The following is a 16,234-nucleotide window of genomic DNA, read 5'->3' on the forward strand; positions in this document are numbered from 1 at the left end:
TCACAGTTACTTTCTACGTGAATTTGAGATATTGATATCTATTCTGGTCATTCGTAAAATGATTGTTTGAAAGTTGGCCGCACATTTAACTGTTGGCTTAGTGCTTGCTAGCTGGACAAAAGTTCCGTCTTTTATCCAATTAATCTGTATTGTAGTGACAGTTTTTTTAGAGGTGTAGGCGTTACACCTATTTTCGATAGCCTCGGGCTAATTTTACTGGAATACACTGTTTGAACAGACGTTTCGAAAGTGTGTTTATTTTTGGGTCATTGCATGCAGACGAACGGATTTGGGAATCTTACGTTACAATTTTCCCACGAAGAGATTATGGTTTACCGCTGTGACCGCAGTTACCACTATCTTAAAATTGCACAGCCACCAAACCTAGAACCGAAATAGAAAAAAAAACTTTATTTTTCGGGAAAATAGTTCTACAATTAGTTCTACAATTACCACTTACAAGTGCAAGGGCGATTAAACTTTTTAACACAAAGAAAAAAATCCAAAAGATGACAAGTTTCCTGAACTTTCGCTTTGTGAGTCATCAAAAGCATTTTTTTAAAAGTGACGCTATAAGACAGTGGTTCTTAACCGCCGGTTCTCGGACCGATGTCGGTCCGTGTAATTTTTTTGCCGGTCCGCAAAAGATCTTACTTTCTGCAAAGCTTATTTTAATGTGGAGTCATTAGCATATTGTAAACTTGTGATCGCACTGTGAAACATGCCCAGCTGTAAAGCTGACATATCTCCACGTAAAATTGTTTGATAATAAAGGTGAACTTTTTGATGACCTAATTCTGTGCCGTTGATAATGTTTTTGTGACAAATTGCATAATAGTTTTCAAAAAGTTTTGAAAAATTTCAGAGTCGTTGGAGACGAAAATTTGGAATTAGTTAAGTTTGAAGTTCCGGGATAAAGTCAGGCCTGCAATGGAAATTTGCCAGAACCGGAGTTTGAGAAAGCAAAGATCTTGTTTTTCAAAGAATGGAATGAAGATGTAACACGTAGCCTACCATGTTTTTAACTAACAAATTTATATTTTAACATTTAACCGAAAATTATCAGTATTGCAAAATGCATTTCAATGCTGCAAATTCAAAACCTAGCGTTCTCACAGAAACATAAGTCAAGCTTCCTGTAACAAATACCACTCACACAGAATCTAGCTCAACACATCTGTATTTCCAATGCGACGTAACTATGAAACCGGTATAGTTTTTCCCTTGATTCTTACGATAGCTATTATTGACATGAAAAGGCTCTACCGGTATATTATGAAGTAAGCGGGGAATTGAAAAGCACAGGCATTCGAAATTAGACTTGCAAAGCGAACGGACTGAACTTTAGAACGTAAAGGTTAAATTCACGACTGGAGAATGTCGCTCTTCTGACACCGGTTGATAAAATGAAATTGGCTAAACATACTTTTCAATTCCCGAAATTGTAATTTTATTTATAACAAAAATATTTATATTGTAATTTTATTCATAACAAATATATCCAATATCCTATTTAATTCGTTTGCTTTTTTGTAGGAAGTCATACCCCTAGACTAGACAGACAGAGAGCCTAAATTATCCCTTTTTTAAATTAGAGACTCAGAGTCTCTCAATATTCTTTTAAATTATCCTTTTTATTTTCCTTGTAAAAAATAATACGACAGCCAAATCCTACGCTGGGGTCGTAAGATAGGTAAAATCCCTACAAAGACAAGCTGATTTGCTATGGAAAATGCTGGTGAAATGGAGTGGTGAAAAAAGTAAAAAGAGGTGCTGAGCGCTGTGAGTCAACAATTGAAAGAGTTGGCTAACAATTTTAACGATTCATTTCGCGTAACATGAAGATCCTCGACATGGAAACTTTTGGATAAACAATCCATGCATCGATGGTGTCAACACATGCGACTTTAACCTTCATGAAAAAGAAAGTCTGATTGAATTACAATATGTTATGCTTAGTTCTACTGTGCAGTCCAGATTCGAAAAACATCATCGTCACACTTCTGGTTATCTCTTGCAAACGAATTCGTGGCTAACTTTCAAAACAATCGATTTGATGGTAATTGTTTCAACTAGCTATTTAGAAACGACAGTTCTTTTTCATGTCTGGCTTTTACAAAGCAAAGAAATCGCTTGGATGCCGAAACAGAGCTACGTGTTTTAGAAACTTCTTTGATATCTCGTTTTCCTCACGTAGGCTACTGGCAGCGTAACAGTAGCAAATTGAGTGGCGTAGCGGTCAGTGGAGTGGTGCCGCACTCTACCGGCCCGCGTTCGGTACTCGGTGCGTCACGGGAAACCTCACTTAACTCTTAAATCACAAGACATCCCCTTCAGGAATAACACACAGTAGACTTTTACATCTAGACAAAATACAATAGTTAAATATTAAGTTTATCAAGAGGAAAAAACAAAAACTGCACAGTGCTTTCTGACGAGCTAAACTCTCAACAATAAACATGAGAAGCTCAAAGGCCCCTGCAAAGGGCCTCAAACAGGTCACATGATGTAATTAGCACAGTCTCTATATTACTGTAAGGCCTATAGAGACTGTGGTAATAGCAGGTAATAGTAGGCTACGATAGGCAAGGTCATGTCCAGAGGCATGTCTGAGTATCAAACTAAAATTTTGGAAGCACTACAAATCAAACATAATCATCCACCTTTAAACAAATAATTGTTTGCTTGCGGGTCGTCTTTTTTGCTCTGTGTATTTAAAAATTACTTTTTTCGCACCTTGTCTATCGTAGCCTACTATTACATCATGCGATCAGTTTGCCGCCATTTGCAGTGACCTTTGAGATTCTCATGTTTATTGTTGAGATACGGTCTAGACCGGGAGCCCGCGACGTCCACCCTAGGTGAAAAAGTTACCAATTTCTAATCATACAGCGATGTCCGGTGGTACGTGGGTACTCATAATCTGGAAGTCTGCCGGGCCGCCGGTGGTGGGTGTGGAAATGGGGCGCATTTTTCATGGCCCAAAAAATGCGCTAGGTCAGCTGAAAAAACTACCGCTTGAAACTTAGTTGGTTGTAAAGTAAATTGTTTCTAGATGATTGTCTGGTATGTGACAGACATTTTCGGTGGTGGGGGGGCTCTGACAGACGAGTTTTATACCCCCCAAAATTTGCGCTAGGTCAGCTGAAAAAACTACCGGATAAAACCAAATGATTATTAATCTGTGGGTGTTAAGCTTTACAAAAATATATGTGACAGACAAATTTGATGGTGGGTGTCCCCTGACAGACGACCTAAAGTAGGTGACCCCCCTGACTCGAGCTAGGTCAGCTGAAATAGTTACCGGATAAAAACCAATTCAAAATGAATGTGTGAGTGTTAAGCATCACAAAAATGTATGTGACAGACAAATTCGATGTTGAGTGTCCCCTGACAGACGACCTGAAGTAGGTCTATAGGTAACCCCTTCCCTTTTTGCGCTAGATCAACGATATGAGTTACTGCTGAAAAAGCCTTGAAGAAGTGTAAGTAATACGTATAACAGGCAATTTAACTACTAATGGAATACTGGAATAAAAATGATGCAAATTGAGCAATCACAGAATTTGGGTTAGGGTGAGTTAGATCAACAATAACAATCACTGTTAAGGGTATTACTTGAAAAGTTTTTGTCTGAATTTTTCGTCAATACTGAACAGTCTATATAAGAAAAATTGTTTGCCAATGGTGGAGAGTCATTGACTAAAAAAGTAATTCCAAGTCAGATTCATCTTCCGAGTCGGAATCTCCGCTCTACTGTTCATCACAACTCTCAATGTCATCCTCATCACTTCTTTCCTCCGATTTACTAAATAGCTTAGATGATATGGCTGCGCCTTCAAACCAGCTTGGAATGATAACTTCATCTTTTTTCGACCAGCCATAATCAAGAGGAGAGATTCCCTCGCAAGGACATGCCGTGTGAGCTCTTGACCACATCATTGTAACATAGTGCGCCCGAAAAACTTTGTTATATGTGATGACAGAAAAGCAATCGGATGATAACAATGTTTTTCCATGAAGTCCAGATTGTTTCATTCACAACTTTACATTTTGCATCGTCTGAAGTCGTGCTACAGCAAATATAACATAGTTGATGTTGTCCAGGTCTTTTATAGTTGTCCTGAAAAAAAATGTGTAAGCCTAAAGAGTTTGAAGTATGTCAACGTTAAGCTAAATTAGCAACATGTTGGTGAATAATCTATAGTTTTGCGTTGCCAATCGCGATATAATTGTTTGTATACGAGTTAATCTCAAAATTCTGTGCTTCCATGTCGCGTAACAAATATCATCCTTTATCGTGATAGTTACTATACCTTAGCCGCATCCTCATCGGTTGGCGGAGTTACGATGATTGTAGGCAACTGATCAATGACACCCTCCTCCATTTGGTGGTTGTTTGTCTGTAAAATATCACTCCGAAATTCGGACACTCTTTTAAAGTCTGCCCAGTTAAGTTACTGCTGCTTTTCACACATGCTTGTTACAAAAAAACTCGCCAATTTTTTGAGTAACTCCTAGAATTCACTTGGGTAAATAAAATCTTGATGTGATAGGCGAAAAATTACTGGCTTGAAAATAATAAAGTAGCCACCAGCTAACTCTTGTAAAGTTATGGGTACGTACGTATAGCATTACCAGTACGTAAATCAAAACTATAAATAAAGTTGCAATAATTGTTTTGGCTAATAAGTAATAACGTACATAATTACTCATTAATTACTTTATCTTTGTGATGTCATATAGTAGCCTATTGTAGGGAGTTTCGAAAAAAGTGTTCAGTATCACATAGCTAAATGGTTAGGGTAGTCAGATGATCAAGCGCTTTAAGGAGTGAATTGTTTTAGTAATGTGTCGTTGCCTACTGTGACACAAAAGCGAATGATCCCTTTCAAACTAATTTTACAGCTTGCAGTAGGGCTGTAACATTCCAATCACCAAACTCGCTAAAAGTAAGACAACCGGATTTCTCTATATCTCAGACAGCAAATCAACCCTTTTTTAAATTGATTCAACGTCTTCAGACGCTTGTAGTCAATGCAGAAACAATGCTTGACACCTGCCCAAACATCTAGACTGCGTCGCCGCCACTGCTCAAGGGTGGTAAAAGGCAGAGCCCCTCGACCCCTGGAGTGGCGAAGAAGGTTCAAACGAAGAAGAATGTAGAAAACGGTTGATTTACTGGCTAAGATTGTAGTGAGCCAAGCAGAACAAAGCTTGATATAGTTCCTTGCATTGAAACTATTTTTATTTGTGTGGACAAATGAAGTAGATAAACAGGTTGTGTTACTTAGGGTCGAATGCAGAAAGGTAGCTCAAAATAAGCCTAGCTTAACGCCAAGCTCTTCTCAGGCAAGCGAAGTTTTAGTCAAGCTCGGTTTAAAACTTGAGCGCGCTGCAGAAACTAATTTGCAAGGTCGCTTGGCCAAGCCACCCTTTGAGCTGCGCTTCATAATAAAACTGGTTTTAAGCCACGTTTTTGACGCAAAGTGTGACGTCACTCGACTTGCAATGGTAATTTTTGAAACCTACCCGACAAATAAAGTAATTGTTAGTTTAAAAGTTGTTCGTGTAATTAGGGATGCTTTATTAATGACATCATAATACCTTTTGTTACATCACAATTGATTTTGAAACGCAGTTTCCAGTTGGTGGTAGCAAGTTAGTAGCCTGTTGTAAGACAAAGCATGTTGACGGCAACTAGCAAGCTGCAAGCATGTAGTAGACAACAATTTGTAAGCTACAAATAGCCAGGGGCGCCGGAAGCGGGGAGGCAGGGGGGCGCATGCCCCCCTGCCCTCAATTTTTGTGTGGATGGGGGGGCAATGGTGCCCTTTTAAGGTCATGAAAGCTACTGCACATTTTGCAATATAGCAATTTCTGCTATTTCCTTTCAGCCTAATTATAATCTTTTATTTTTGCCTCAAAATAATATTCACGACACAAAATTCTGTATCACAGTAGGTTACATCATTATAACATAGCATGATGCCCTTCCATTTCATTGTTTTTTGTAGGACTGACACTTGTATCATTACTCGATAATGAGCTGAAAGATGAGCATTATCGCTATATGTTGTTTTAAAACTATAAAAAAATGGGCCTTTCAGCAACAAAAGTGCCCTTTTTTCATAATCCTGCCCCCCCAGTGAAAACTCGTTCCGGCGCCCCTGCAAGTAGCAGTTGTTTTTTAACAACTTTGTAACTGAAAAATAGCAGTGAACCAAAAATATCTGGAGGTTTGTCAAGGGGCTAAATAGGGACATTCCACCTGTAACTCAAATAAATCTGGTCTGAGTTTTCTCTTTAACCTGGTCGTATGAAATGCTGCTAGTAAGCTTCAGCATTTCCAGAAAGGCCTACAGTGTTCTACAGACGGAGAATGCACATTTTAGCAAGCTTCAAAAAGTGCCCTGCGCGATGGACTGATTACACAACTTCACCACAATCATTTGAAATCCAGTTTGCAAAAATGTTTAAGTCAAGATTCGCAGCTGTTAAGTCGCCTTTTTTGGCGACTTAAATTGGTGGCTCAAAACCTGGAATGAAACGAGTTTTAAGCTAGGCTTAAAGTAAGAATAGTTTCTGCAGCGCAAAACTCGGCTCAAGCCACTATCTAAGCCCGGCTTGCTTAAAACTAGTTTTGAGCTACCTTTCTGCATTCGACCCTTTTTTTTATACCATAGGCTACTTCAAAAGCACAGCTAACAAATAGCTCCTATCAATTGACTTAGCCTTGTGCAAACCTGGAGGTGACCTAGGCCGACTTCAGGTCGTCTGTCAGGGGACACCCACCATCAAATTTGTCTGTCACATACAATTTTGTGAAGCTTAACACTCACACATTAATTTGCAATTGGTTTTATCTGGTAACTATTTCAGCTAACCTAGCTCAAGTTAGGGGGGTCACCCACTTTAGTTCGTCTGTCAGGGGACACCCACCATCAAATTTGTCTGTCACATATATTTTTGTGAAGCTTAACACTCACACATTAATTTTCAATTGGTTTTATCCGGTAACTATTTCAGCTGACCTAGCTCAAGTTAGGGGGGTCACCCACTTTAGGTCGTCTGTCAGGGGACACCCACCATCAAATTTGTCTGTCACGTATATTTTTGTGAAGCTTAACACCCACAGATTAATAATCAATTGGTTTTATCCGGTAGTTTTTTCAGCTGACCTAGCGCAAATTTTGGGGGGTATAAAACTTGTCTGTCAGAGCCCCCCCACCACCGAAAATGTCTGTCACATACCAGACAATCATCTAGAAACAATTTACTTTACAACCAACTAAGTTTCAAGCGGTAGTTTTTTCAGCTGACCTAGCGCATTTTTTGGGCCATGAAAAATGCCCCCCATTTCCACACCCACCACCGGCGGCCCGGCAGACTTCCAGATTATGAGTACCCACGTACCACCGGACATCGCTGTATGATTAGAAATTGGTAACTTTTTCACGTAGGGTGCAGTGGCGTACCGTGACCACTTTGACAGGGTGTTCAGTGACGGCAAAGCAACAGTGGGGGGTCTGGGGGACCTCCCCCAAAATTTTTTTAAAATAACATTGAATTTGGTGCGTTCTGAGAGCATTTTCAGCACAAATTCTGAACATGAACAGAACTGACAAAAATAATGTTGTCGGAATGGAGAAGAATACAAAATAGATATTTATTTTACAGCGCCTATTGAATGAAAGACTTAATGATATCAAACATTAAGTTGCATTTCTAAAGTCACATACTTCAGTTCAGTTTTTATTTCCGACCATCAAAACGAACAATATTACTTGCCATAACACAGCAGGAGTCTGAAAAAACGCGACAGTTAAAGCGTGCTCAAGATGGAAATGATTTACTTCATGCAAGGATTAGGCACGGTCGCAACACCTTGAGAAATGTACAAGCGAATTAAAAACAAACATGTAGTAAAAACGGATGTAGTCTAAACGCAGCTTTAGCCACTAGCCAATTTTTTTTATTATCAGTAGGCCTACCGGTATCATTTTGTTCATTGGCTTCACATTTTAATATATATATTATATACCGTACCGGTGGTACACCCAAGACGAAACAAACATAGGCAATAGTTAATGTGAGACAAACCAGGAGACACAGAAAGCGACTTTGAGTCAGCTGGCACCTGCTACATAATTAAGGTGTTTCAGCAATAAGGTACAATACCAGTAACATACAAACACTCTAATTACAAAACGATTAGATGTGTTGTTTTAGAATGGTGCATCAATGATATTGGCTGTTGCCATAAGCTTTGTTGCAGATTCAGACAAGCTAGTCCTAATTTACTGGCACTTGGTGCATAAAAAACATTTTATCTTATCTTGTTTCCAACTCTGATCACCTCAAACTTTAATCCAACAAGCGAAAACTTGCTATTGCCTGGGATTCCCCCAATGACGCGCCAAGGTGTGCAGATCAGCGAGTGCACAGCCTGGCTGACCTAAAACCATTGCTGTTTTCGCTGCCTTGTGACGTCATTTTTCTTAATTGTTTATTTTAAATAGCACTCGCCAAGCTGTCAGTGCACACCCAGCTTAAAGGTAATGACCGAAAAAAATTAAAGGCAATGACCTATAACGTTGGAGTATTAAAATTAGAAGGGGACGAGTTTTGCAATTGAAAAGAAAGCAATCAGCATGCAGCAAGATGTTAGAATATCATGAAAGTAAAGAACATCGACAACCGATGGAAGTTTTCTTTTTTTCTGGATTTCTTGGGGTGTTCAGTGCACACCTTGAACACCCTGAATATACGCCACTGCTAGGGTGGACGTCGCGGGCTTCCGGTCTAGTAGTCAGAAACACTGCAATTTTCGCTTTTTTTTCTGTTGATAAATTTAATATAGCTTAACCAAAACCATTGTATTTTGTTTAGATGGAAAAGTACGGTACGGTAGTCTACGTCATTCTTGAAGGGGACATCTTGTAATATCGAGGACGTTCGAAATTTGTTTCTACAGTAGGCTATGTCAACAAGACATATTTGACTGGTTTCTATTTGAATAAGGCACTAATGATGCTCTACAGAAGTAGAGCGAAATGCATGTCTTAAATAGGGCTCTGCTGATTCTCCATCCATTAAAAAAAAAATACTCAACTCAATTCATATATCGACGGTCGAAAACAAGAAAGTCGTAAGTGACATTTTGAGAAATTCCCTTTTTTGCATTTTAAAAACATATAGGCTACACTTAAGGCTATCTACCGTACTACTATAGTTACAGATATTAATGCTCAAAGTAAAAGCACTTTTCCCGAGGATTTTGCTTTAAAATGATTGTGGTACTGTACCACACATTTGATGATTGAAATACAAGTCAGTATTTTCAGATGCGCCCACCAAACTTGCATCTTCAAAAATATTTATCGAGCCGCTATGCGAACCAGCAACTGCTATAACTGGTTGTCCTGGATCTGATTTCAAAGCATCAATCCGACTTAGTTATTTTGTATATCTTTAAATAATAGTTCGTTTAAACAACACAGTTCAAAAACAGCTCTCCAGTCAACGGTAGCAAGTAAATGGAATAATTTCAGACAAGCGGAAACTTCCCTCTGCCAAACTAGGTAACTGGCCTGGTACCACCGTGTATTTAAGCATAAATATTAAACTGTCCGGAAAGAATAATGATGATAGTGCCATCGCAGCAACATTTTGATAAGTTTTTTATTGTAACCTACGCCAGTCACAGGTCACACAAAAAATCACCACGAGGTTCAGTTTTTAAATCGACTTAAAATCGCTGCTGGTTTTGCTTTATGAGAATGTTTCAAATCTTGATAGTACAAAAGCCAGTGCATGGATGGGAGATATGGTGCTTTCAACATATACAGGAAGTGCCAAGCCAAAGCGTTTGTCTTCTTGCACAAAACCGAGGCTAAGTATCTTGTAAAAACAACTGCCAAACAACGCGTGTTTGCATGCCACATCAAGATTTTCGTTTAAATGTTTTTGTCATGATGATCACGACAGGCCAGTAATATCTTACAATACTGGACATAAAAAGCTACATTTCTTGCGGTTTTTTTTCAAGAGATAAAATGGTTCGTTACAGCAACTTGCAGAAAAAAGGTAGTGTCTTGAGGCCAAAAACGTACAAGAAAAAAATGGCGCTTTGGCCACAGTTCGTTGAAGACGCAAGGAATATTGCAAGTCAGTCGTTACCTAAGCGAAATGATTTGCCGGCTGGATATCAAAAGTTTTTTTGTAGCACTGTCATGCATCATACTGGAAATTGAAGTCTTTTGATCTCAGATGAATCGCTGCATGACAATCTAATAAATGGAAAAACGATGAGAAATATTACACAGCCAAACCAGCCCAACCCTTGAGCTCCGACCACAGGGCCAAGGTAAACCTGATCGATCGTTGTACAATAAAAGTAGAAGATGCAAAAGTGGGGTTCTAGTCTTTATGAGGTATTTCCACGTCCAGTTTTCCCCCTATCAAACCGGGAGAAGAGCGGTTGACGGCCGGGGAAGAGGCAGAATCGCGTCCAGGAAGAGGAGCGGCAATGCCTCCAGGTATTGAGGAAGCTGTACGCATCCCATGCATACTTTCTGCTCCAACCATGTCCCCAACAGACTGGTTGGGCATGCTCCCAGGGGGAATGGGGCCGGATGTCCCTGGGTACCGGTACCCAGTGCCATTCGTGTCCTGGTGGGAAACCACTGTAGGTGGTAAGGTGGGCGGATTGTGATCCATCTGGTAGGGGTGGCCGGATGGAGCTATCGGATGGCCTTGGCTTGTGGTGAAATATTCTTTATTGACGCAGTTTCTCAAGCTGTCGGGGATGCGACCTGGAAAAACAAGGATTCATGAAACGAGTTGCTTTAATCAGCAACATCTGATGCGCATGACTCAAGCCACTGATGATACGGTACTGGCACTTTGTTGTTTCTCATGACAATGCAAATGCTAAGTGGTTGTACTGAGAGCCTGCTCTGGAGTGATAGGGAACTCGATTGCGGAGAAAAACATTTAGTCTATCTTTAATGGAAATACATATTCCGAAATTGAAAGCGTTGGTTTGGCTGTTGTTTCAAGCGGATGTAATCATCCACGCATTATGGAAAGAAATAATAAACAGCTAAAAAAGAAGTTTCCATGTCACAAACATATTTTTACGGAATAGAGAAGGAGAAAACTTTTTTATTCTTTCTATGAATGAACAAACATGCACCAACATTCAACAATCACTCCACTCAAGAAATATACATTTTCACACATTTCCGAGGCCCATGATGTAGCCCGTCATAAAGTTGGCCTACTATTATTACACCACAGGGATTACACGTCACCTGTGATTGCCCGTCGTATCTCGGCGGCGGCAGCTTCCCTCAGCTCGTTGCAACTCTGATCACTGTACCACGCGCAGTGAGGCGTGATTATGACGTTGGGAGCATCACGCAGAGGAGACGTGGCGTAAGCGAATGGTTCGTTTGCCTGAAGGAAATACACAGCATGGTCATCACGTTTGGAATTCTAAACCTCTGATGTTCTACAATAGCATCTTGTTCTCAGAGAAGACCCAGTCAGCAAATCCGTCGTTTTTACATTGATTCAATATCCGGAAGCATTAGACTCTTGAAAATAGACTGATTTGCTGGTTAGGCCAGAGCGTACCTGGACGTCCAGTGCAGCGCCGCGGATTCGGCCATCTTTAAGGGCTGTGGCCAGAGCTTGTTCGTCCACCAGTGCTCCCCGAGCAGCGTTGACCAAGAACGCCCCTTGTCTCATTTGCTTGATGGTGAAGTCGTTGATCAGATGGTGGTTGTGGTCGTTCAAGTTGCAGTGTAAAGTTACGCAGTCGCTTTGGTATAAAAGTTCCTGAAAACATCGAAATACAGGCAAGTTCAATACTGCTGCAAAAAAACAAAACAAGAAAACAGTAAGACCACACGCCACTCAGGGACAAGAAGCAATCAGCCACTTGGGAGGTTTGGCAGTCAGACCTTTGTTTTGAAAGCAAAACACATCAAAAATAACTTCAAAAATCCTCTTGTCCTCAACAACTTCAGACTTGGTTCATCTTCGTTCGTTAGCTGCTTTTAAAGCTATTGGTTGGCTTTTGTGAGTTTTCACACATGACTTAAAACTATTGAGATATCACGTAGCGTATATTTATTCGTTGGGTGCGTATATTTAAAAGCTCTCGGTCTCAACCTTGAAATAAATTCTCAAAGCAAGAACAGCAAAACTGATTGTTGGTAACGCCAACAATTGCAAAGCTTTTAAAACCTCTATTGTAAAATCTGCTTTAATCAACCAGTGGCTTTCATGTCACTCCATGATTCCAATGGGAGTAACACACAACACTTGGTAAATAACAACAAAAAATTAGTCAAACACGTTTTGAAGTTATGTTTAGAAGATTTGGATCAGCTGGTATTTGTGAAGTCACACAGTTACCTGTAGTACCCCAACACGTGACAGACCCAGTGACTTTCCAATACCGTCAGCCAAATAGGGATCGTAAAATAAAATATTGAAACCAAACGCTTTAGCTCGCTGAGCGACGGCGGCCCCAATCTTTCCTGTAAACAGTTTAAATCAATGGTTTGAATCATGACGACCTACAAAGATTCCCACGGTTTGAATAAAACTTGAAGGCTCACAATACAAATTGATATAATTTGAAAAGGAGATCCTACAATGAAAGCAGTAGTACACGCCATTGCCTGCAGTAGGATATCATTACATGTTGAATTGTTGATAGCCAGTGTCAGTACAGCCGACCCGTGTGGAGGCACAGCCGAGTACTTTATTATCCTGAATCTATTCCTTTTGACGAGTGTCAAGCAGGAATAAGATTCAGTAGGCTGCCACTTTTAAAACGTCTTTGGTATGACCCGACATCGAACCCATGTCTACTGATTCCAAGGCAGACTCGGACGCACTACATAACATAACCATAGACCGTATACTAGGCAGTTGCTGTTATGTAACTGCATTATGTAAATTATAATGCAAAAAGATCTCGGTGCTCACAGCATCAAATATATTTATATAATTATACTACCGCAGACAGTGGTGTACCTTTTCAAACAAGAAGCATTTTGGTGACATGTGCTACGGTACAACGATAGAAGTTTTAAAGGCAGTTTCTAGAGAATGGTTGATTATGTAGAACAAATCTATATAAAGCTACTCGTATTTGCAGGGCATAACAGCAATTGTAAAGACATTCTACCTTAGAGTATTAAAAGAAGCTTAGTAAACATCAACAAACTATATATAGAGGGAGTAAGTAAATTGCGAGAAAAAGAAGAGAAGTACCATGAAAACGATCAAACGTTGGCGTGAGTGTAATCAAGCTCTTCTATCAACACAACACACTCTAAACCACGCGACGCACGGATTGCTTTAGATCAAAAGAATTTTACATCAACAAGAGCACTTGATCAAGATTCGCCGCAACGAAATTAACTCGAGTAAACGGTCGCTTAGTGATTATAGGATTAATACTTGTTACATATGCACAGGTTAACTGAGGTGCATGAAAAACGAAATTAGATCAAAAAAACATGTACAAGAATTCCAAAGTTAGTCAGATAATTTCCCGGTGATCTAAGTAATCCCTGACGTCATCGCAATAACAAATAGCTGAGTCAAGATGACAGATTCTAAACGAAACTTTAATCGACGACCGTTCAGGTTCAAACCATTTTTTACTGTTACGTTTCGCAGTTTGTGTTAATAATTTTTTTCGCAGTTTACCGAGGCTTGGTCGCAGTTGCTTACTCATTGACAAAATCCCAACTTGGAATATTTTATAAATAATTCAACTGCGTATGTATATATATAATATAACAAAGAGAGTAATGTTTTATATATACAATGAGTTAAATCCACATAAAAACATATGTATAGAATAATTTTTTATATTATTGTTTCATTCCAATTAACTTTGACGATTAATCATAAAGTGTCCGGAACAACAAAAAAAACACAGAAGCAACTATTCATAATGTAAATAAATCGAAAAACATGGCACGATCTTACAGAGTGAATACCGTGAATCAACCATTGTTTTGAGTAGAAGGGAACATATCTGCACCAAGCATGGCAACAAAAGCCAAAAACCAAAAGATTCCAAAATACCGAATATAATACAAAGCTAATACAGACAAAGCAAACTGGAACTTTTTCTAAAATGTAAACTTTAAGTACTATATATATATACCGATAAAGTTTCTCAACATACCCAAGCCAATGATTCCAAGCGTATCTCCACGAATTCGAGTTGCTCCTGCGGCCAAGTCTTTGATACTTTCCGCGCTCTGTGGCCGAGAGCCTTCCTTGACCGCCATGTGTAACCAAGCCGTTCGCCTGTATAAGTTGAGGATATGAGACATCGTGCTATCGGCCACCTCCTCCACGGTTGCCGACGGGACATTACAAACCGCAACTCCTGTATGGAAACAACAACTTTAGTTTGTGGTCAACTATGTTCATGTCAGCTATTGCACATGACTGAATGTTCATTGCAACGCAGGCACGCATGTGTTTAACTGGCACTGTAATGATGGTGACTTGTTCCTTATTTTTAAATGAAGTTCTCGAACAGCAGCTAATATATAACTTGTAATAGAATAAGATTCTATCTGCTATAAAAGAACCAATTTATATAGTTGTTTTTATTTTAAACACAGCAATTGCACCATGTGATCTGTAGAAAGTCTCTTACAACTCAGCAGTTGTAAACTGAGCATATAGAAGTTGAACAAGTGACTGCTGACCGAGCAACATTTCAGCAAGTAGCTAAAGTTGGCAAGTGATGAAATTGAGCAAGCCGAAGCTTGACATATCACAAATCAGCAAAATCAGTTTAACAAACGATGACCAAGCAAATCCAACTTGAGCAGGTAAATTTCATTTGCTGACTTGACAGTAGTTGAAATGTACTTGCTGAGTTGAAGCATTTGCCGCATGCCGAGTGGTCTGACGACCAGGAGGGTTCCAGTTAACCTCTGGGCACAAAACTTACCCATTTCAGCAGCAGCTTTGATGTCAACATTGTCAAACCCTGAACCGATTCGGACGACGGCTTTTAAAGCTTTAAATTTTTCCAAATCCTCTCTCGTTAATGTGATATTATAATATAACAACGCTCCCACGGCTTCATTTAATACCTGCAGAAATAAAATAATTGGTTTGTAAAAATGAGATGGCTAACTGAAAATATTAAGACGGCACTGAAAAGAAAATCTTCGAGCACATGAAACAAAATTTCATCAGTTATGAAAAAAGGACGAGTGATAATACTGATGTACAACAACAGTGGAATGAACGTGCAGGTGCAACTGTGCATATACCCAATGCCGGAATGGCCCGTTTCGGTGAGTCCGATCCCTTAACGGGGGATTTTTTCAATTTTTTTTTTAAATTATTGGGTACCGTAGCTTAATTATCATTGCCGTTTTAGGGTTAGGGGTTTGGAGTTAGGGGTTAGAGGTTAGGAACTCACCGAATCGGACTCACCGAATAGTAGCAGACCCACCCAATGCATACGACTCACTACACTATTACACTTTCCAGATGTATGTTGCCCATTCCCTTTGCTAATGTACCAAGGTGAAATGCAAAATTGCACATTAACAGTATTATAATCACTGCAGGTGCAAAGTTAAAGTACCAAAGCAAATTTGATTCACAATATCAATTATATTTCAAGTATGGGTTAATTTCTTTTCAAAAATAAGTCAAAATTTCCCTTTTGCATTAAAAAAACAAGATAATTATCCCTCAGCTTAACAATAGTAATGCTAAATACACATAAACTTACTAACCTTTTCATGGATTTCTTGTGTAGATTGGGCATCACAAAATGCAACTGTAGCAATATCTTTGAGGATTGGCATTTCAACGCTGCAATCTCTTCCATCAAGAAGAGCTACAAGTGGTCTCCCACCAGCCATTCTTAACTAATATTTAAAAACACTTCTATCTTACAGGTGGCACCTATTTTGTGAATAATTTTCAAACCAGTTAATGGCTTAAAAAAATTCATTGTGGGATGATAGACATACATGCTCTCTATATTGTGACCCCTTTAGTGGTCATACTTGATAAGCTAAAAAATCTAGCACAACCTCTCTGAAAAAAAATTTTTTTACTCCACTTGACTATAATACAAACAATATATAATATTAAAAAAATCAATTTTTAACACAACTTTGGTGTTCTTTTTTTATTCAAAAACGTGTGCACAAGC

At 39.3% G+C, this 16,234-nt stretch overlaps 1 protein-coding gene across 1 annotated transcript; it reads right to left on the bottom strand.

Annotated features, from left to right (window-relative positions):
* Window positions 1–9,448: 9,448 nt before the first annotated feature.
* Window positions 9,449–15,977, bottom strand: LOC145781580 (C-terminal-binding protein 1-like). Its single transcript, XM_082593252.1, has 7 exons — window positions 15,810–15,977; window positions 15,008–15,152; window positions 14,225–14,431; window positions 12,430–12,554; window positions 11,644–11,847; window positions 11,319–11,463; window positions 9,449–10,817 (listed from the first exon to the last, which is right to left on the bottom strand). Exons 1-7 carry the CDS (start codon window positions 15,936–15,938, stop codon window positions 10,423–10,425), a joined length of 1,350 nt encoding a protein of 449 aa, XP_082449378.1. The 5' UTR covers window positions 15,939–15,977; the 3' UTR covers window positions 9,449–10,422.
* Window positions 15,978–16,234: the final 257 nt, after the last annotated feature.

The sequence above is a fragment of the Aplidium turbinatum genome, chromosome 13 (genome assembly GCF_918807975.1).
Source record: "Aplidium turbinatum chromosome 13, kaAplTurb1.1, whole genome shotgun sequence".
In the NCBI taxonomy this organism is placed as follows: domain Eukaryota; kingdom Metazoa; phylum Chordata; class Ascidiacea; order Aplousobranchia; family Polyclinidae; genus Aplidium; species Aplidium turbinatum.